At 37.2% G+C, this 22,337-nt stretch overlaps 1 protein-coding gene across 14 annotated transcripts in view; it reads right to left on the bottom strand.

The window, feature by feature from the left end:
• myo16 (myosin XVI) overlaps nucleotides 1–22,337 on the bottom strand; it is a 357,150-nt gene that overhangs the window by 253,164 nt on the left and 81,649 nt on the right. For all 14 annotated transcript variants that reach the window (XM_073912461.1, XM_073912457.1, XM_073912466.1 and 11 more), the window contains one exon: nucleotides 1,961–2,221. In XM_073912461.1, coding sequence (XP_073768562.1) covers nucleotides 1,961–2,186 — 226 coding nt within the window. In that variant the 5' untranslated portion in view covers nucleotides 2,187–2,221. The remainder of the gene's footprint in view (nucleotides 1–1,960; nucleotides 2,222–22,337) is intronic.

Genomic DNA, 22,337 nt, shown 5'->3' with positions numbered 1-22,337 from the left:
AATTTGTAAGTGAATTGGGTGCATTTTTAAGTTGTTAGAGGGGCTGACACTAGTATTGGTAACCTAGTAACCAACGATAAACAAGGCAAGCCAAATGGAGACAGCTGATTAGTGTATAGGCTGCGTCCGAAACGCATACTTCCATACTATATTAGTACACTAAAATCAGTTTGCAAGCCGAGTAGTATGTCCAAATTCATAGAATTTAAAAATTAGTATGCGGGAAGTACCAGGATGACCTACTACTTCCGGCGAGATTCAGAAGTACGCATCCCATGCACACTGCGCTATCCCATGATACCCCGCGAGAGAATTCATGAATGGGAGTGACGCAACTGACAGGGGTAGGTCATGTGACCATGACCACAAAACGGCAGATGTAGAACATTAAAATTCCATTCATACTGCTCACATTCATACTGTATAGAACAAAAGTCCCTTTAAAACAAGTCATTTCACTCGGCGGCATCTTTGAAACGCCTCTCAGGCAGTATGCATTCTGTCTGAATAGGGAAACATCAAATTCTACAAAACTACTTGCCAAGCTTATGACTGAATTTTATTTTAGATTTCAACAATAAAACTAAACAACAACTGTCTTATAAGTTTAGTTTCTAAATGTTTGCAAAATCTGCAGAAACTCACATCTGGTCCAAGCCCCTCCCCCGGCGTAGTGTCAGTCTATAGCGCTCGATGATTGGCTCTTGTACTAGAAGGTGGGCTTTATTTACCATATTGACCATTACACTTTTCTCCATTCAAAACAATACGACTGACATGTTTTGTGTATTCTATAGTCTTTGATAGACCGTACTTTTTTAACGGCCAAGTAGTACGTTCCAATTCAAATGAAGTACCTACTGAGTAGTAGGCAATTTCATACGCAGCCACCAACAGTAAACAAGGCAAGCAAAATTGGGACACTTGATTAGTGTACAGGGTAATGATCGTTTCATTATGCGTTTATTCCACAAATGTGTTTCTATCTTCGATTATTTGCATTAACCCTAGAATCACCTCAAGCTTGCGTATATACAACAAAATTTACTTAAAATCTACCATTCACATCCCTCATTTCTTAAAATGAGCATTGACACAGGGTGAAGGAAACCCAGCTATAATTGTGGCCAGAATTATTAGAACACTAGTATTCACAAAAGTCAGTTATTTACATATTTTTTCTGTAATGTATTGAAATATTGGTTTAACTTCGCAAACATAATTTTTCATATAAACTGTAATAATCCACTGAAACTTTAGTTTGCACAAGGAGTGTTTGACCATCATCCAGTCTATATGTAAAGTCATGAAGAAGAAAAACAAAGTGGGTTTAAACGCAAATGGTTGTTCCACTAAATGTTGATTTAATTTAGTTAATTTAATTTAAATTATAAACAAAACCTATTTATGACATAAGATTTAAAAGCATCCTCACTTGGGTATCCTCAAGTGAATAGTAACTTGTGCCACATGACAAAATAAGACTTGTGCGTCATTGTATATGGGATTTAAGATATAAGAATCATCCATGTCTCTATATATCAGCATCAAACTTTACATCATTCTACTGTTTTTCAATGACACAGCTCTCTTACACTTCAGACGGAAATGCACAGATACAGTCTATATCAAATTTATTCACACATACTGAAACTGATCTGAGTATATCAGAATTCATGAGAATTTTTGATCGACCATATCTGATCTGTGCCACATGGGAGGACAAAATCAGAACTGTAAACTGATATTTTCCACCAAATAACACACTTAAAACCATGTTAAACAAGAGAAAATACTACTGGCAAGATAATTTTGGCAACAACTCTACAGAATAGTTTCGTGTGATTTGTCTTTGCATTTAAAATCAAAAATACATCAAGCCCTTTGCTGACTTATTGCTCAAAGTGGAAAGTTACAATGTATAGTTCCCAATATGAAACAAAGATAACATGTCTCTTACCTTCTTTGTCGTCATGCCGAATGATGGCGTCCTGGATGATGTCTGAAAGCGGGAAGCTGATCTTTTGTTTCTTGCGGTTGGTAGAGCGGGACTTGGGGAAGCTCTGTTTCTGAAGTGTCCGTTCGCGCTCATAGTAAACCCGCAGCTGCTCGCAACGCATGCGTCTGACCAGCCGCTGACGCTGGCCCAACGGCAGAGACTCCAGCAGACACTGGTCTATCTCCATGTTCTGCCTGAACACGTTACATAGCTGAAAACAACCTGGACAGAGGAAAAAGAAGAGCAGATATGTAGATGATTCAGAGATGGAAAATATAACAGACAAGTTCTTTTACAAGGCAATGTTTCTAAATTAATCAAAGTTGCCAAGTGCAAGTGAAAGATAGGATTGGAGAAGAGAATTTGTAAAAGGAGGATGAGGAACATAACGGATTGAGTTATTAATGGTTTTGTGCAGCAGCACATTTTACTACCTGTCACTTTACAAATGGTCTCAAAAAGGGAAAATTTGGTGATTCTTGCAAACTCCTTTCACTTGACAAGGTCATGAAGACCTGCAGTGCTTCTCTTGATATCATTTCCTATTTGATATTGCCCCGCAGAGATATTTTACCAAGCAAGAAACTGCACTCAAATATGTTGAAATAGGTTTTTGCAGTTCAACAAAAATGCAGGCTGAAATGTGTATTTCCAATGAACCCGTGTTGTTTAAAATACATACAACCATCCATGGATCATTAACAAAAATAGGCTAAAATATATTAGCAACTAGGTAAAACATGTTACAAATGTGTTAGCGATGTCTTAAAAACCATCAGCATGGTTTATTTATAGATTTATTTGACCAGTCTCCAAAAATAAAACATTATTTTAGCACATTGCTGTTTTGTTAAAGATGCCATAACATTGTTAACAATGCTAGTAACATGTTAAAGTAGTTTATGTATCAAATTAATCAATGAATCTTCTAAAATACTAGAATTTAGGTGAAACAAGTTAAAAACAAGACTACAATGTGCTAATTCATGCCAACACGTTATGTTAGCAGCAGATTAAAAAGTTGTCTATTTATCTAATGTATGCATGTCAAAAATGTTAGCAACAAAAAGAAACATGCTAAAAATTATATAAAAGCCTGTTTATCATGTTTTAGCAGATTGCTATCATGCTAATAATGAGTCTATCCATCTATCAATCTCTATCCAGACTATTGGCTTGTTAAGTGTGCCATCACTTTGTTCAACTTTAAATTTGAATACTTCTGCTTTAAGTGTGCGTTTGTGCACCGTTGGCATACTACTTGGCATATACTTATTACACTATATTTAGGATCCTCTACTTCTAGCCTTACATACAGAAAAGACAGAATGCGAATTAGCATGCACTAAGGCTAGCACGATCCTGATGCCAGACAGATAGGTCTGTCTGTTCCTCAATGCTCGGTCCATTAAAATCTTATCCGGCGCACACTGCTGAGTAGCATGTCTGTTTAACCTTGAGAGAGCCCAGACTTTCTCCGCACGCGGCACCAGCAAGGCTCAATTATCATGACTCAGCACTTTCCTGCAGTAGCATGGAACAAAGCCAATGCCATCCCTGTACACATGCTATAAAGAAGTGCTGAATGCTCTAGGATCAGCAGAGTGTTGTAAATAAAGAAGAAAACTACAGCCACTGGGAGACATATACTGTAGGTTACTGTAGGACATTTATTAAACTATAATTGCTATGAACCTACAAGATGCAATATAATGATTGGGTAAATCATGGAATTATGGAATAAACACTCAGGGACTATAAAAATTTAGCCTGATTTAACCACTGATGTGGAAATACAAGTACTAAACAAAATGAACCATCATTAAATCTTGACATAAACCATTGGAATATGATGCAAATTCAAACCTGCATCTCCAGCATGAGCACAAAGGGGTCATAGATATACAGTGGATAAATAAGTATTGAATTTTTCTCAGAAACATATTTCTAAAGGTGCTATTGACTTTAAATTGTCAAAATGTTTAAAAAGATATTATTTTTTTATTTCATATATCAAGGTTTTAGTTATGATATTCCCAAAATTATTTCGCAGAAATCCGCAGATTTTTACCAAAATTGTCCGCAGAAATACCAAAAAACATTTGCAGATTCCAGTCTGGCCCTAGTTATGTCTAATAAAATGAAATGACACTGGGAAAAATGATTGAACACATGAAGAAAGGGAGGTGTAGAAAGGCAGTGAAAGCCCAGAGAGCAGCTGAAATCTCTCAGTAGTCAACCCTCTGTTCTTCATCATTCTACATTGATATAAGCTGCTTCAGTCCAATTATCAGAATGATTAAGATGAAACCAGGGTGGACATTACAGCAAGACAATGATGCAAAACGCATCCAAAGAAACTCTCAAATGCTTTCAGAGAATGAAATTCAAGCTGTAGAATGGCCCAGCCAAAATACCAATTAAAGCACAGATTTGATAGAGATCTGAAGAGTTTTACACTCTGTTAAAGTCTGCACACATTACTATGTACAGAGAATATTTCAAAGCTCAGTATGACCACTACAATGAAGGAAGTCCCATCTTCTGGCCTAAATAACCAATCGTCAATGTTTATAACCTCATGGTTCTTTGGGTAAGAGGTCTGTACAGATGTGGCTGTTTGTACTGGTAATCAGTATTATTTGGTGACTATTGCATGCCTACATTGCTTTTTGAGAGGAGAAATGTCCTTACGTCATATCCCATCATGTATTATGTACTAATATTGTGCCATATATTGGTCTTTTTTATTTTAGAGTTTATAACAGCATCCTCTTGTTACTACTGAAACAGCATGCAAAAGAGTCTGGTGTCATGCCAATGCACCAAGAAAATAATAGGCAATGTCACTTTGAAGGTCAGATTTTGTTTCTGATTTAAAACATGTAATGCACAGCAGATTTGATTCAGTTTGAGATTTCGCCCGTTCATTAAAATAGCACTTTGGTCTTGGATGAAGAGCCTGTGGATGCTGCAAATATAGTAAAAAAAAAACTTCAACAGACTTTCCTTTACAGAAAATGTGGTTTAATGTACATCTTAATTTGAACTTATAGATTTATAATTCTAAAACACCATGCCATATTGCACGAGCATTTAATAACTCATAAATATTTGTAGGCTGTACTACGAAAAGATCATATTATTGGGTAATGTCATCATATTTCATGAAGACATCATGTCATCAGAGACCAAAATCTCAGTGGAGTGCTTCCAGCAAGTCATCGAAACAGCTCTAAAGGAAAAACTGGCCCAACCAGTCACTAACAAGCTGTGCCTAATAAAGTGGCCAATGTGTGTGGATTTAAAGTGATTTTTTTTTACGCTAATGAATAATTGAAAGTTTGAAACGTTCGAGTCAAATTGGCTGCCCTTCTCCTCAAGGTTCATTTGCCGCAATCACAGAGCTGCTCAGTCATTCTCACACATTTCATCTTCAGCCTGCAGCTGAGCCGACGCCAGCCGCACACATCATGCATTATGAAGTCATTCACCACCCCGTCTAACCCAAAGAGATGAATACGAAATATCCACAGAGAGGATGAGCTCATGTTTGAAGAGAGCCAGTGTTCAAACAAGAGCAGGAGGAATTACAAGGAGTTTGTTTGACCTTGCTGCTGCGGCCACTTCTATCACGCGATCTTAAGCACATCAATCCCCATTCCTCAAGGCTGTGTTTTAGCAATGACACAGAGAGAGAGAGAGGGACAGCTTCTCTTTCTCCCTCCCTCCCTCTCAGACACGCTACTGTGCAAATCTGTAATTACTCTGCTAATTCAGGTCACCAGAAGCCCTGCGGACAGGGAAATAAAACTTTGAAAGTTTGCCTTTGTAGACAAATTAAAGAGAGAGCTTTTCATGCCCTCTTTCACACACACAGTCTCAAGAGTGTCCTCAAACTCTTGTTAAACATAGCCAAAAAGAAACCCCAATGATAATGCTATCCCTTTCTAACGGTCACAGTGACATCCATGATATTATATTCTATTAAATTCAATTGCATGTGATGAAGACTGAAGGGTCAGTTATAGTCTACCAATGCAACCTACTATACAGTACGTTCTAATGAGTTCTTACTGTCTTTGTAAGACAGAAAAATATTTGAAGCAAAGTTCGATGTTCACAGTTCAAGGGCAGAAGGAGGCGGGAAACACTTTAAACACTTTAATCATGAAAAAAAGTCAACGGGTGGCAACAGCCCCTCACAGACGATTAAAACCGAAAACAAGAATAACCTGTCCAGGCTTGGTCTTCTCGTCTTCCGCTACCATCAATACTAATATCTTTCCAGAGCTGAAGTCATTTCCATATTTATACGTAGGAGGAGGCAGGGAGGGGTTTTGCGCTCGTGCATGTTGCACTCAATTTCACGTTAATTCAGATGTACAAAGAGAATATGCGTGTGATTTAACATAAGCAGTGTTTTGTACATCTGATTTTTTCATTTTTCATCTGCATACGCACATTTACAGCTTTGTCCGTACGCAATGTTTTAGAATTAATTCAACGCAAGTCTTTGTACATGAGGCCCCTGGTCTTTAGTGATTGTATGAATGCCTCCAAAGACATTTGCAACATGTTTACATTACAAATAATCCATTCGACTGCATTTTTATTGCTACTAGAAGTGCTTGAAGTTGTTCAAAACGTATTTAGCACAGTCCACATATTACTGAATTGTAGAGGTGAAATGACACACAAAAAAAACCTGTTTGGTTCGTATCTTATTTAAGTCATAGTTTAGTTTAATTTTAGTCAGAAAAAAAAAGAAATGTAAAAACCATAACACTTGAGTGCACTATCAATTATTACTTTACACTACTTAAGTTTGTTTGAAAACACTGATTTGAACTATGCACTTTCAACAAGTAAAACAAGGATTGGGTTTGATACTTGTACACTGAACTGTACCAAAATGGTAACCCCCTTTCCGGAAGGATGAACATTCATCTTAATATCAGGTGCCTATAATTTGTATTTATTCGAAAAATAAATCAATTTGTTACTATATATATATATATATATATATATATATATATATATATATATATATATATATATATATATATATATATATATATAGATAGATAGATAGATAGATAGATAGATATATATATAGATATAACTTCCAATCTAAAAAACACATCGATTTGTTGATAGAAGCTCTATAAATGAAATTAATGTGTTTAATAAAACATGTCCACAAAATGTCTCCGTGAAAAGTGTTGGCAAATGCCACACCAAAGACAGAAATCTATTTTACTCTAATCTAGAGACAGATGGAACCTGAAAGGTGACACTAACAATGGCAATTAAAATTCTGTTAGACGAAATGCCCATTCCACAGCCTGTCTAAATTGTCCATCTAAAGCACAGCTTTGCTCCTCTGGCCTCTAAGGGCAAACAAGGTCAGGCACATAACATTTAAAAACCCAATTTCATGTACTAGACTACAGGGACCTTTTATAGCTGTGAGTGAAAGTAGTGTTTCGGTAATCTAATTTGACTCCTAAACCATAAAAATGGAACACGACTGCTGAGCTCTACTAGATCTCCAGGTCAAGCGGTGAAGATAATGCATTAACGTTACTTAAACTTCAAAGACAATGACTGTAATCTTTTACAGAGAGCTGAAGGCACAAAACATCAGACAACTACTGCAAAACTTTATTCACTTTTAGAGTCAAATAGACACAGCCTTCTAATACTGACTAGTTTAGCTGGTTATTAACGTAAATCACTAAATATAAAAGTAAATCAAGTCCAAAACTTAAGAGGCAAAAAAAAAAAAACTGTGAAATTTGCTCAAGAAATCATGGTAACATTTAAGATTGCATAAACTTGCATTTACAGTAAAGATACAAAATGTTTATATACCTAATGAAGAACTAATATTAGTGGAGTACCATTAAAGTACACTCATCACTATCTTTTGGTGGTTGTCAATGTATATAGGTCATTGACATGCAAAGCAATGTGTGAAAAGCTCAATACTTCTTCTGTACAGTATGTCCTGTTTATTTTGACATCTTTAGTCCATGCTGTGCTTGCAATTTCAGTCAAATCAAAAAGAGTTCATTTGGAAAGTTTCTGCAGGTTTGGATTGCGGTATTCACATGACGTTTTAAGAGTTCACACTTAGCTGATGATTGGTAATAAGCTAGTTTGGCATGCTGTCCCGGGAGAGAGCCCCGAGCTCATGAGAGCCTCGAGCACGGGGCTCCCTCCCGTTGCAGGGCGAGAGGGGAGTTTGAGCTCGGGTAGACCTCGAGAACCCCCCTCCCTCCTGCTGCGTGAGGGTTGCTAAGGTGATGCGTTGCTGACAGAATTGAATCAAATTTGGTGCTAATTTGGATTAGTCTATTTACTTAAGTGTCATGTTTTTGGGAGTGTGGGAGGAAACCGGAGGACCCGGGGAAAACCCACGCAAGCACAGGGAGAACATGAACTCCACACGAAAATGCTGACCGTTTGGGTAGATGCCCGAAGCGGAGGCATTTTACTGTGAGGCTGCAGTGCTAGCCACTGGGCCGCCGTGCTGCCCTGTAGACAAAGGAGGAGGCGAAGGGGTGGAAGGGGGGATTCTTCAAGACGAAGATGACTAAAGGTAAGGTGTTTGGTTATTTATACTTGGTTAGGAGTAGTCTGATTGGTGGTTCGTACATTAGCTTGACTCGGGGCCAGCCGTGTCAATCATAAGCACGTGATCCTCTCGAAATTAGTTTATGAATAAACTTCACTTACACTCGTGTGTTTTCATTTTAACAAGCGTTTTAGAATAAAAATGCTCCATGCCCAATAAAAATATTTTTTTATTCAAATAAAAATTATATGAGCTACGTTCTAGTTCTATACTGCAAACTCCACACAGAAATGCCAACTGGCCCAGCCGGGACTCGAACCAGCGACCTTCTTGCTGTGAGGTGACAGTGCTAAACACTAAGCCACCGTGCCACCAACAATATTCATATATTAATAAATAAAAATGCTAATCCAGCAAGTAACGACTATCAGCATAAGTTTTGCCTTGGTTAATGCAGTAAACAAAGCAGTGTGATGTCAAATCTAGCAGGATTTGATTGATTCCATAAACTACACAGCATCCCAAAACTGACAAATCAAATTCAGGCAAACTTTAGCAGACAACTATACATTGTATGATCAAAAATGATACATATTGTATACTTTTTAAAGATTTTAAAAATCTCTTAAGTGATTCATGAACTTTTAATACTTTTAAAGACACCAGCGGACACCCTGATATAGAACATATGCAACACTGGAAAGAAACTATAACGTTTAAGAATGAAGGATGGATGCAACCTGAAAACAGCGTTTTAAAATGAACAGCAAATGGCAATGTTGCATAGCAAGTCACTTCAGAAGTACGCATTAGCAAGAGCTCAATAGTTGCTTGAGGACACTTAACAAATACATGTCCTCATCCCATATTATAAAGCGTTGCTGACTATGGCAGCTGGTTTAGTCCAAAAAATGCAGTACTTTTGAGAAGCATCTGGCTGCAGAGTTGCACTTGCACCTTCAGGCTTGCACTCTCGGGCTTACACGCTTCCTATGCAAGTGACATCATTTACATTCGACACCTGCACTTGTCACGACACTTGAAATCAACACAAATAAATCAAAAGTAAGTTTTCAGTTTGTTTGTGTTGACAGTGACAACGTTGTCAAATAATTCTAAGTGCATCAGTTGTACACCATGACAGGAGTAGGGCTGCATCCATATGAAATCGCAGTTTCAAAAGTCTCTACATGATCTCAGCCCAGTTTTATAAGTACTCCAAACATATTGTCGAGCTCGACTCAATGAAGGAACATCTCGACTCGCTTAAAGGAAAGAAAGCAGCACAGATGATGTGTAACGTTACCGCAGAACTGTTGTAAGGCAAGTGTTAATAACTTTGATATGGTGTATGTTATGGCATCTTTTTCTATGTTTATATTGTGCATATACTTTCTCTCTCTCTCTCCCTCTCTCTCTTTCTCTCTCTCTTTTATTATATGTATATTTGATATTTATGGTATTTCTGTTACGAAGTGTTCAGTGTAAAAGCGGAAGTCTTTTATTTTGAATTAATTACCATTACGGATATAAACGGACACACAGAAAGATCGTACATGATCACAGCGCCTCAGCTGTGCGGTCTGCTACGGACTAAAGGTTTAGCTTCTGGTTTGATTGGAAAAACAAGGTACTGACACTTCATGTTTAATATGTTTGTTTGTATTGAGTTTGTATATGAAGCTTAAGTGATGTCTGTTTGTTTGTATATGGCTTTCATGTTTGGTTTCATTTTCCTTTTGTATACAAGCTCTTACGGTGTTTGCCGTACGGTGCAAGGTGTCAGGATTACGGTGCAAGGTGTAAGGTGTTTGCCTTACGGTAATTGGCCTACGGTGTAAGGTGTTTGATGTAAGATAACGGCGTCAGTGAAGTGAATGCTGCACTGAAAATAAATCATGGAAAAAACACCAGAGAAAGAGTCAATCCTTTATTAAACCGGTTTCAATTTGTGGTTGGCATTTGTGGTTTGTAACGATCTGTACACGCAACTATAACAACTGTGGCGCCCGTCGCGTATGTAGACAGAAACTACATTTGTGAAGCGCTTAGAAAAAAGGTACTTAGGTAAGGGTGACACTGACAGATAAGAAGTTTGTTACAGCGATCCTAATGAAATCCCTTCCTCAGGGAATTTTCCCCCTCAGAGACACCCTTAAGTTAAATTACTGATGGACATTCATGCAAGCGGCCACCGGTGGCGATTGTAAATGACTTCACTTGCAGAGGAAGAGCGGTTGCCTGAGCGTGCAAGTCAGAGTGTGCAAGCCTGAAGGTGCAACTGCAAATCTGCAGCCGGACTCTATTGGACACTTTTTACATTTGGGTCGGTTCAAGTTTGAATCATGTTCTGACACAACAAACAAACTTCTCCAGTGCTTGTTTAAAAATGTACCACGGTCATCACTTTAAGCAGGTCTCATATCAGTTATTTGATCCTTTTGGTGCATGCTAGAATGTGATTTCTGCATTAACACTAACCACAGTTAACAACAAAACAAATCTTAGTGCAATTCAACCAAACTAAATTAGGCAGGTGTGAAAGCACTCAAAAATGACAACGCATTAGTGTAAATGGCACCTTACCCAAATGAGCAGCGCTAAAAGAGACCCAAGAATTCTATGTCTTTGTTCACTTATAAATCCAGCTGAAGTTAGTGCATTTGTTTTGTGGCCAAGACAAAAAAAAAACTGACGAAGATTTTTACTTTCAACATTGTGCATTTCTTTGTGTTGAGAGGAGCTGTAGTCTGAGCGGTGATGATAATCAGACACCAGCTGAAGAGAGAAAGAGAGCATGACTGATGCTTTCAATCTGCTCTGATAGAGATCTGCTTACAGCCCCACACCTGTTACAAACGGACACTGAGCAGCAGAGGAACACATCATCATTCAGAGAGCTGATTTGCATGTAGTCTGGTTTACTGTGTAGTACACTGTACCAAAGTGGCATATGGAATACATGAACTTGAGAGGAGTGTAAAAGGTAAAAACAGCCTCTGGACATCAACATTTATAAATGTATGAGATCTAGATATGAACTGTTGATCCCTAAACAAAACTGACTAGTATGCCAAATAGCTGGGAGGATTCTGAATGATATATTACTGTCTAATAGTTAAACATCTCCTATTGCATATCTAATCATATTATCAAATCCATAGTATTTTAGATTAAAAATCAAGTCATGATATTGTGAAAACACAAAGCCATGTACTGTCTATGTTCACCAGCCACTTTATTAAGTGCATCTTACTAGCACCAGGTTGGACCCCTTTTTGCCTTCAGAACTGCCTTAATCCTTTATGGCATAGATGTCAAACTCAATTCCTGGAGGGCCGCAGCCCTGCGCAGTTTATTTCCAACCCTAATTAAGCACACCTGATCAAACTAATTGAGTCCTTCAGGCTTGTTTGAAACCTACAGGTAAATGTGTTGGAGCAGGGTTGGAACTAAACTGTGCAGGGCTGCGGCCCTCCGGGAATTGAGTTTGACATCTTGCTTTATGGCATAGATTCAACAAGGTAGTTGAAATATTCCTCAGAGATTTTAGTCCATATGGTCATGATAGCATCATGCAGTTGCTGCAGATTTGTCTGCTGCACACCCATGATGTGAATCTCCCGTTCCACCACATCCCAAAGGTGCTCTATCGGGTTGAGCCCTGATGACTGTGGAGGCCATTTGAGTACAGTGAACTCATTGTCGTGTTCAAGAAACCAGTCTGAGATGATTCTTGCTTTATGACATGGCAATGTATCCTGCTGGAAGTAGCCATCAGAAGATGGGTACACTGTGGTCATAGAGGGATGGACATGGTCAGTAAGAATATACAGGTAGGCTGTGGCGTTAACACGATGCTCAATTTGTACTAATGGGCCCAAAGTGTGCCAAGAAAATATTTCCACACGTTTTTCCAATCTTCCATTGTACAATGTTGGTGAGCCTGTGCGAATTGTAGCCTCAGTTTCTTGTTCTTAGCTGACAGGAGTGGCACCCGGTGAGGTCTTCTGCTGTTGTAGCCCATCCGCCTCAAGATTGGACGTGTTGTGCATTCAGAGATGCTCTTCTGTACACCTCGCTTGTAATGAGTGGTTATTTGAGTTACTGTTGCCTCTTATCAGCTAGAATCTGTCTGGCCATTCTCCTCTGAACTTTGGCATAAACAAAGCATTTGCAACCAGAAAACTGCGGATCACTGGATATTTTGTCTTTTTCAGACAATTCCCTGCGAATCCTAGAGACGGTTGTGCATGAAAATCTCAGTAGATCAGCAGATTCTGAAATACTCAGACCAGCCATCTGGCACCAACAACCATGCCACATTCAAAGTCACTTTAACCATCTTTCTGATGCTTGGTTTAAACTGCAGCAGATCGTCTTGACCATGTCTACATGTCTACATGCATTCACTTTCTGCCATGTGATTGTCTGATTAGAAATTTGCATGAACGAGCAGTTAAACTTTACCGAAAAAAGTGCCCGGTGAGAATGCATTTGTCTTAATTTGATGCAAGAGTTACAAAGAACAGCACTTTTAGGTGTAACTGTTAATTGTAAGAATGAATGAACAAATGAATGAAAGTTTTGAAAGTGAAGTTTCATTTTTTTGCCCTCATTTTAACATCTTCGCCTGCCTTCGATCCACAACAGAACAGGATGCAAAAGCAGGTTTTTTCATTTCTCCTCCATTCTTGTCCTTTTCTTTTTCTTCTCCCTCCCTCTGTGCTGACTCAGTTTCTTCTTTGATAAGACAGTGAAGATTAAAGACATTTTAAAATAAGCTCTAGCGCTGCAGTTAAATAAGGCTTTGGTCGTAAAAGAATCCAATTACCCTAAAAAATCAGTTCCGCGGCTTCTCTCCTTTGTCTCTCCCCAGGAACATAGCCGTAGAAAGAAGAGCTACGGCACACAAACCCCAAGAGGATCCAGATAACGTCTTCACACTCCTGGCCTCTCACCTAACATGTGACAACATCCATAAACACACATTTATTTTGCAGTAGCCAATACCACAAGGGGGCTACAGCTCTTTTTCACTATTATGGTTAATATCATGAAGCATTGGGGGACTGAGAGGATTGTGTTTTCGCCATTATCAACCTTGACTCAAAGAAAATACATGATTCTGGCTAAATTAATTTAACACCACCAATCAGGTAACATACACAAGAGATGCAGCAAGTATTTAATTTATTTCTTCTCTCATTAGAAATTTTGCTAAGCCCAAGACAAACAAAGCCTACGACAAAGTATTAGCAGCAATGAAAACCAATTGTGTTTTCACCTCATGTTTGTTGCATCTGGTGCTTATCTGAACCAAATAGCTGTGTGTGAACATACCAAATGGATGACTGAAACAAGATAATACATCGTGAGCCTGTGTGAGAGGTTGTATCATTCCATACCTGCAGGTGGCGATATGTATATTGTTTTTCCACAAAGTTGAAACTGGAACTAGTGCTGCACACATACAAACCATTAACAAAGCAGCGCTTGCGTACCATTTTTACAGCATTCTCAATCACAATATCGTAGATATTTAAGAATTAAAGTAAAATGGCTGCCAGCTACTCTGTTAGGGCTGCACAATATATTATTTCAGCATTGTGCGCAATGTGTGCGTCCACAATAGTCACTTCGCAAGACAAGCACTGTTGAGTTAAGATTATAAATGACCAGGATCCCGAATAAAAATATACACAGTTTGTGGGGCAACTAAAGAATTTAAGCTAGTAAGAAAGCTTCACATAGAAAACAGAAATGATATAGATTTAATAGAAAGTTAATTATCTGCATGTGTTTAAAAAGTTTAAAGCATTTTAAAAAATTGAGTTATTTAGAGTTAAGACTTTGCAGTGTTGTTTTAAATTTTATTATTCAATTTCTGTGTCTGAACAAAGTTAGATTCGCCCCAAAAAACCATAAAGCACTGTTTATTTTGCTCCATTGTGTTTATGACTGTGTTTTATTATATGTATATATTTAATGTACATAAGATATTTATTTTAGAGCTATTTAAGTCACCTGGTGAATTTGTATTTATATCACAATATATATCGTAGAGAAAAAAAAATTATCGCAATATCTAATTTTTCCAGTATTGTGCAGCCCTATTTCTGTTCTTGACTAAAAAAATATACTTGCAAAATATAGTGTTGCCTTAATTTTCTCTTTTTGTAAAGTTAAATCTTAATGTAGTAACATTTTAAAATTTTTTGGTGAATTAATGGCAGTTCAGAAATGAAATGCCCAGTGAGAGGTGCTAAAAATGTCATTTTCTATCTCGTTGAAAACTAGCATAGCATATACAGTTAAACATCTAAAACATAGTTGTTAACTTTCCTTTTAAATTAAACCAATGTGATACAAACACATATTCTTAATAATTTATGCTATTCTACCTTGTTTTTAACAAATTGAGTGTTTGACATCAGGCTGAATGATATTGGAAAAATCTGACATTGCGATACATGTTATGTTTCTGTGATAAATATTGCGATCTAAATAAAGTTTCACAAGATAGTTTAATATCATTATTTGGCAGTTTTCTGAGGACAGTATTCAGGTACAGAAATTAAACAACGATGCAAAAAAAAAAAAAAAAAAAAAAAAAAAAAAAAAAAAAAGCTTCTCTTTGTCTCGTTTCTAGTCCAAATATTAAAAAAATCAAGCAGTAAATTGATTTGTTTTCAACTTCAAAAGTAGTACGCAAAAATTAAGTTAAAACAAGTTAAATGATCTGCTAGTGCACGGGGTAAGGAAAAGCAATCTTGTTTTCATTTTGAAATGTAGATATTTTGACTAAAAACAAGCCAAAATTTTTGTTAATATAAACTCCAAATAAACGCTGTAATTAAATACAATTCTATAGCTTCTTGGTCAACTATGATTCAGACTGAGCATTGCATATCCTGCGATGTGACTATTGCGGATGCACACATTGCAATATCGATGATGAAACAATATATTGTGCAGCCCTAGTTTGACATTAAAAGCACTATAACATTCCGGTGAGTTAACGAGTATGCTTAGCGCATTGGAAAAGCCATTCATATGAAGATGGATATGTGATGCAATACTTAAAATAAAATGATTATAATAATTGTAATACTAAGCTCATATTCTGCAAGGCTGTAAAAAACAAGCCTTTATTCATAAATAATATGTCATTCTGTTATTATTAGATTCATTTACATATTTTACAGAATTAAAACAAAAAAATAGATAAGAGAATAAGGCCACCAGGTTGGTCAAATTTAGGCAACAAATGCATAAAATAAATGTGATAGTGACAATTGTGCAATATATTGTACACCCCCAATTTAAGGGAAGACGAAAATGATCAATAAATCTCTAATGTAATGTATTTTTGGCTGAAATGTAGGCAGATTTACATACTCTCAAGCACACAAATTTGATCATCTTATAGCCTATCCATAAAAGACATGCACTTCACCACACACAGCTTTTCAACTAAGTATTATAATTGCAGCACTTCCCAAGCCCTCAGATTTAAATGCAGTAGCATGAACATTTGCCCTTCAAACGCAGCAATGTCAGACCAGACTAAAAGCAGTAGGGATTCCAAGAGCTCCATTCATCGCGAATGTGGAAGACATTCTCCTGGTTTCGAAGCCTTGAGCCCAATCCACAAGACTCAACCATAAGCTGAAGTCAGTGAAACATTCCCAGAAAAAACCCCCATGAACGCAATTCCATTAACAAAGGGAATTAGCCGTGAGCTTTCATCTCCCCTCAGCCTGCTATCAGCGAGCCACAGATATGTGGGACAGTGGGACAGTAGCATGGCAGCACATACTGTATAATCACTGGACTGAGCTCATGTGAAGCTATATTTCTGAGAAACTCCCAATTCTTAGTCACGGAATCAAATGATCCTAAAAACTCAAGCCAAAAGTGAAGATCATGTGGATTAAAAGGCACGCAGAGGAACCATGACCTACTGCATTCTGCCTGGCAATAGTACTGGCATACTGTACAGCTTAGGAAAATGAACAGCGATTAATAGCTGTTGATTTTCATGCAAAATTAAGAAATAAATTACGAATGTCTGAATAGAGCACGTGGTTACTGGTAGGACGCAAGAATTTGAAATGTAGGTCAAGATGTTGAAGGCATTATGAATGGAATGTGGGTGTTGTGATAGAAATACAACAACATGTTTCATGTTTAATGCGGACATTTATAAAGGGATATTTACTTATAAAGGATACTCAAAGTAATGGACTGGTAATTCTAAATCAATGTCTAGCATGTGTGACAACTAACAGGCTCATGAATATGTGGCCCAAGAGATTCTCAAAATATATTGGTCCAAATTAAGGCTGCAGGATTCATTGAAATTAAACAGATTGCTATATAGCAAACGCTGTGATTGTCATGCACATCTTGTCAGGAAAACAAAGCTCTGTCATCAGTAGTAAATCTCCTCAAATATGCTCCAAAGAAAAGAAATGGGCAATCAAACGGACACTAAGGAATCACTTCATAGGACGATTTATTTCAAGCTATCGACTGAAGTTACGAGGTGAGTTTGGAGTAAGAGTTACTAAATGCAGTATTTTAACATGCTTTCAGATGTAGCATAAACACAGAGTCATAGTTCCCTAAGAAATTATTTCAAAAGCTGTCAAATTACAGATTGTTTATCTTTGATTTCAGAATTGTGGCAACAAATAGCTTGCTGTGCTATGTATTAAACACTGCTCCATCTGAAATGAAGTGCTGGATATTTATTTCTAATTACAGAGCCGGCTTTACTACAAATCTGCACATAAAAGTGTCCTTTGCTTAATCAAGCAACCCTAGTGACACTAGGACTGAGCAGTTTATCGAGTATTGGGAATATATCGATATGATAAACCAACGCGATGCGAGATTATCCAATATCTTTCATATCGATATGGTATAAGGCCACTCCTGCGCATTCTGCTCGAAAGAGACCACTCCAAGGTAGCAAGCGAGCTCCACTTGCACAAATGAGCACATGCGCTAATAAATGATTCACTCCATGAGTGAAAAGATTTGTTAAAAATGAACGACTCATTCAAGAATGACCCATCACTACACGGGACATGGAGGAATGTGCAGTGCCAATGTAGTATCGAAAACTGACTCCCCCTCACGTGCACACGCTTCGCACACTTTTATCGATCATTTTTTCCACAATTGGCAGCAAGAATGAAGCGTTCTGGTCTGTTATTTCATATTGATTTCAATTCTGATAATATTTTAATCATTGTATTTATTTATTTATTTATTTTAAATCCTTAACTGGGAGACATGATTTGATTTGCATGTGCCTATAGTGTACAACGGTTGGTTTAAACGATTATTAAAAATAATAAAAAAATAATAATAAAAAAGAATGCATTTGTTTACCAAACATTTCTTTTTCTATTTTAATATATCACTGTTAGTTACTCTTTCAACAAATAACAATATGAGAATGATAATTTCAATGATGATAATATAATAAGGGAGGGAAACCCCTGTGTTTAAATTATATTTTGCTCAAAAACTGTTTAATAAAGTTTTAATAAAGGCTTTGACTCTCAAGTAGCCATTTATGGGAAAATACCGGATATATATTGTATAGCGTCATTCCTCCAAAAATATTGAGGCATGATTTTTTTGCCCATCTCGCCCAGCCCTATGTGACACCATAGTAAGAAATTATAACATTAAAACATTATATAATGTTAAAAAATGTTTACATTTTAAACTAAGATTTAAATGATAAAACAGTGGGTATCATTTGGTACCTCACGATTTGATTAGATTCTTGTGGTCATGATAAAACTTACATTTGATATCGGTTTAGATTTGATTCCAGTTGTTTGTCTTACACATTGTAATCCTTTAGAACATGTTTAACATCTTTTAAAATATAGATGTAAAATATGTAAAAATGTTCTGCTAAATAGCTCGTCTTCTGAGAGTAAATGTTCGGGATTGAAATAACATGAGGTAAGTCAAGGACAGAACTTCTATTTAAAGGTAAATCATCCCATCAACATTAAATTATTTACCATTTCACAGCTAAAACTTGGTACAAACGACAAAAGTCTGAATTACTGCGTGTTTGCATAATTAGTTCAATTTTATTCCAGTAGTGAGGAGCAGAAGCAGTTTGGCTTTGGACATTAATAGAACAGCCACATACTGTATGCCAAACGCCAGAAATGGGATGCCGCGGTTATGCTGGTCCCAGCATGAGACTGAGTGAACCTGGAATGAACTCCAGAATTTTTATCAGTCCCACATCAGTCTTTTCTCTTTCTTTGCTGCTTCTCTTTTAACTACTTCTCGAATAAAACCAACAGCCATTTTTCTCTTTTTACAGTCCTATCTATCTGCTTTTCCATCCATCTCTCTTTTTATTCAACTATTCAATCACTAACATTTCCAGCTCGGTTTCTTCTTGACCTCATTCATTGCTGTCTGCATCTTATTGGCTTCTTTATGGGCTACACTGAGAGAGGCTATAACTGTTTTATAGAGGACTGCATTAAGTCAAACACAGCTGTCACCCACACACCAAACATAATACAGACCTAGCCAACACTGATACAGCAAAAAATGACCAGAGTACATGACAACAATATACTCGAGTCATTTTTAAAAAGTTTATACAAATGAAAACACTAAAAAACAATCCCTGTTCACATTGGACTGCATGTAATGTAATGTATTTTTTATTTAGTGCCATGTCAGCAACCAAGGCTATCTTCATGGCAGGAATCTTTCAACAATAAATATACAATTTAAAATTCAACAAACAAAATAAAACATAAATTAAATAAGATTTTTTTTGTGTTAATACATGATAAAAATTCTAAAATCTTTTCGGGTGTTACTTTGTCAAAAATGTCCTTAAAAGAGTTCATTTCATAAAAAGTTAGGTTAGGTTTAGGTTAGGTTTAACTTTATTTGTCCCCGAGAGGAAATTTGTCTTGGGCATAAAAGGTGCTACAACATTGTCTAAACAGACAGTAAAAATAAATAAAACAAAACAATTAAGAACAAACAGTTAAGAACATACATTGTTTACAGAGTAAGACCGTATATAAATATAAATATATAAAACACAGAACCCAGTCAAGTGTTAGCGTACTGCGGGAGCAGTGTTATTAGTAGAGTTTTATGGAGGTAGGAACAAACGAAAGCTTCAGTCTATTAGTTTTACACATTGGCATTCTCAGTCTTTTTCCTGATGGTAACAGCTGATATTCACTGAAAAGGGGATGTTTAGAATCAGTGCTAATACGTATTGCTTCTGGAATCAGTAAAAGCATGACAGTCCAGTAAAATATGTTTTACAGTAAGAGGAGTTTTGCAGCACAAACACTGAGTATGGTTTTCACCTTGGAGCAAAAAACCATGTGTTATTCTCGTATGCCCAATACGACATCTGGTAAAAACTACTTGATCAAATCGATTCTTAAAATGTCTTAAAATTCTGTGTGAAACTTCAGGTTGGATTTCATGTAATTTATTGTTTTCTAATGCATCCCATACCTTTTGCCACTTGTTTAAAATGTACATTGGACTGCAAAACCAACTAAAAATACTGTATTACACATGTCAAAAGATGGTGTCGTCACTGTGTAAAGAAAAGTGGTTCGCCATTGTTTTGTTTCATGCATGCCTACAGGACTGATTGGAATATGCTTGCACATGATGTCCCTTTTTGTAGATTAGCTTTCAAGGACAAAATTAATTACATTACTTATAATTTGTCTAAGTGACTGTCATGCACATCTTGTCAGGGAAGCATGGTTGTGTGGTCAGTATTAAATCTCAGAAGATGCCCAGAGGATGCTCTTGTGTGGAAACTCCAAATACCCACAAAAAGAAACCTGAACAACCCTGAATATCCCCCAAAGAGTTAGATTATAAACTGAAGATTTAACTGTTTTAATTAAATTCAACATGACTTATAAACACACAACTATGGAATAAAACCTGGAACGATTTCAAACCGAAAAGTTGTTAAAGTAAGTTTGGAAGGGTTATTTAACATGTTATTCAATGTGGCATTTTTACATACAGATGAAGCAGCAACATAGACCCATAGAACATTTCAGATTGATTTTACATCGAACTACAAGTTTGCATAGCAGTGCTATTCAATTGGTGGCCCACAGGCCAAACCCGGCCCTCCAAATAGTGTGATCAAGACATCTAAATTAAATTAAATTCATTCGAAAAACAGCTGCTAAAGTTATCAAGTGATGCGTCTCTGTTCAATACAATACAGCTGCAGTTAAAGGCTGCACAGAGCTTTACTCACCTGACATAAATCGAGTGCTGCGAGCATGCGAAAACATTTCGATACTTAATCGTAAAGGCTTCTCAATGCCACATTTCTGTTGCACAGAACGAAACTGCTGCAAATAAACAAAGTTATGCCACTTGTGCACTAGTTCAAATTTCCGAGCTTATGCACCGAGGCTAATACGCACGCACAATGGATTAACTACAGCATTGGGCCATTCACATAGCATGTCTTTTCCACACGCCACTTGGTTATTTCCAATGTAAGAATATATGCCAATATCTGCGTGCAATCGGCGTGATGTGCTCGCCTTCCAGACTTATATCTCTGGCCTCTCATTTGGGATGCTCTTCATGAACTGGACCCCATGACAAACTAATTGAATAGCCCTGCTGTATAGTATATGCTGCTCCATCTGAAAGTCTGTGCTAAATAAACGAATCAGCTTTGATTAAATCACCCAGCCCTAATCTGACTCAGGTAATCAAAGGTGCTTCCCATTCATTATTTGTGCAACCTTGTTTCCTTTCCTTGATATGTCTCTCGTGTTCTAGCTCCAAAGTAAAACATACTACATGAAGGATGGATGCAGGGAAAGAAACCAAGGATGGGGGAATCCAAGCAAAACCTATTTGTACTTAATAATATGCTCAATCAGTCATGCGTCACTTAAATGTACAGAAGCTGGTATGGTTATCTAAAGTGCAAAAGGTAAATCAATGAAAACTGACATGTGTGAAGGTGAAAGAAAATGTGTTGTGTATGAAGTTTTTCCAACAAAAAAAACTTCCACATAGAATACACTCCAGTTTTCCTGTTCATCTCACAGCTTCTCTAGAAACTTCCCTACCAAGTGTTCTTCGCCTCCTTGTGATGCAACCACAAAATCTGATTAGTCTCCAGGACACAGATCTGAAGACAGTGGAGCATAGAAATTAGAGTTTTGTGAAGCACCCAAGGTCTTCAGACTCATTATAAAATTCCAAGCAGGCATCCTGTATCTGTTGAAGCCAAAATGTACAGGATGTTGACCTTACAGAAGCAGGATAGGATACCCCTATCTTACTTCCAATCTTAGCCACTTTCTAATGTGGTTTTAAATCAGAGACATATCCGATACAAGGACATCCGATCTATGTCTACACGCATATCCGATTCCAGAGTGTGCCATAGCCGTATGAAACATACAAGCCAGCAAGAGCTTAAGGTTGTTGAGGCTGACACTTTAAACTACATTCCCTGTCGTCACATGGGTGGAGCTGACATTGGTGTCAACATTGCTGCATAGCAAACACTACCATGACCAATGTGAAAAGACAGGAGTGTCCAAATCTGTTTGGACAGCCTCCATCCTGCAGAGTTTAGTACCAATCCAAATTTAACACACCTGGAACAGCATGATCAAGGTTTTCAGATTCACTAAAAATATACAGCCAAATATGTTGAAGCTA

Source organism: Danio rerio, chromosome 9 (assembly GCF_049306965.1).
Source record: "Danio rerio strain Tuebingen ecotype United States chromosome 9, GRCz12tu, whole genome shotgun sequence".
In the NCBI taxonomy this organism is placed as follows: Eukaryota; Metazoa; Chordata; class Actinopteri; order Cypriniformes; family Danionidae; genus Danio; species Danio rerio.
The sequence above is the reverse complement of the archived record's forward strand: the minus strand, read 5'-3'. Positions and strand labels throughout refer to the sequence as shown.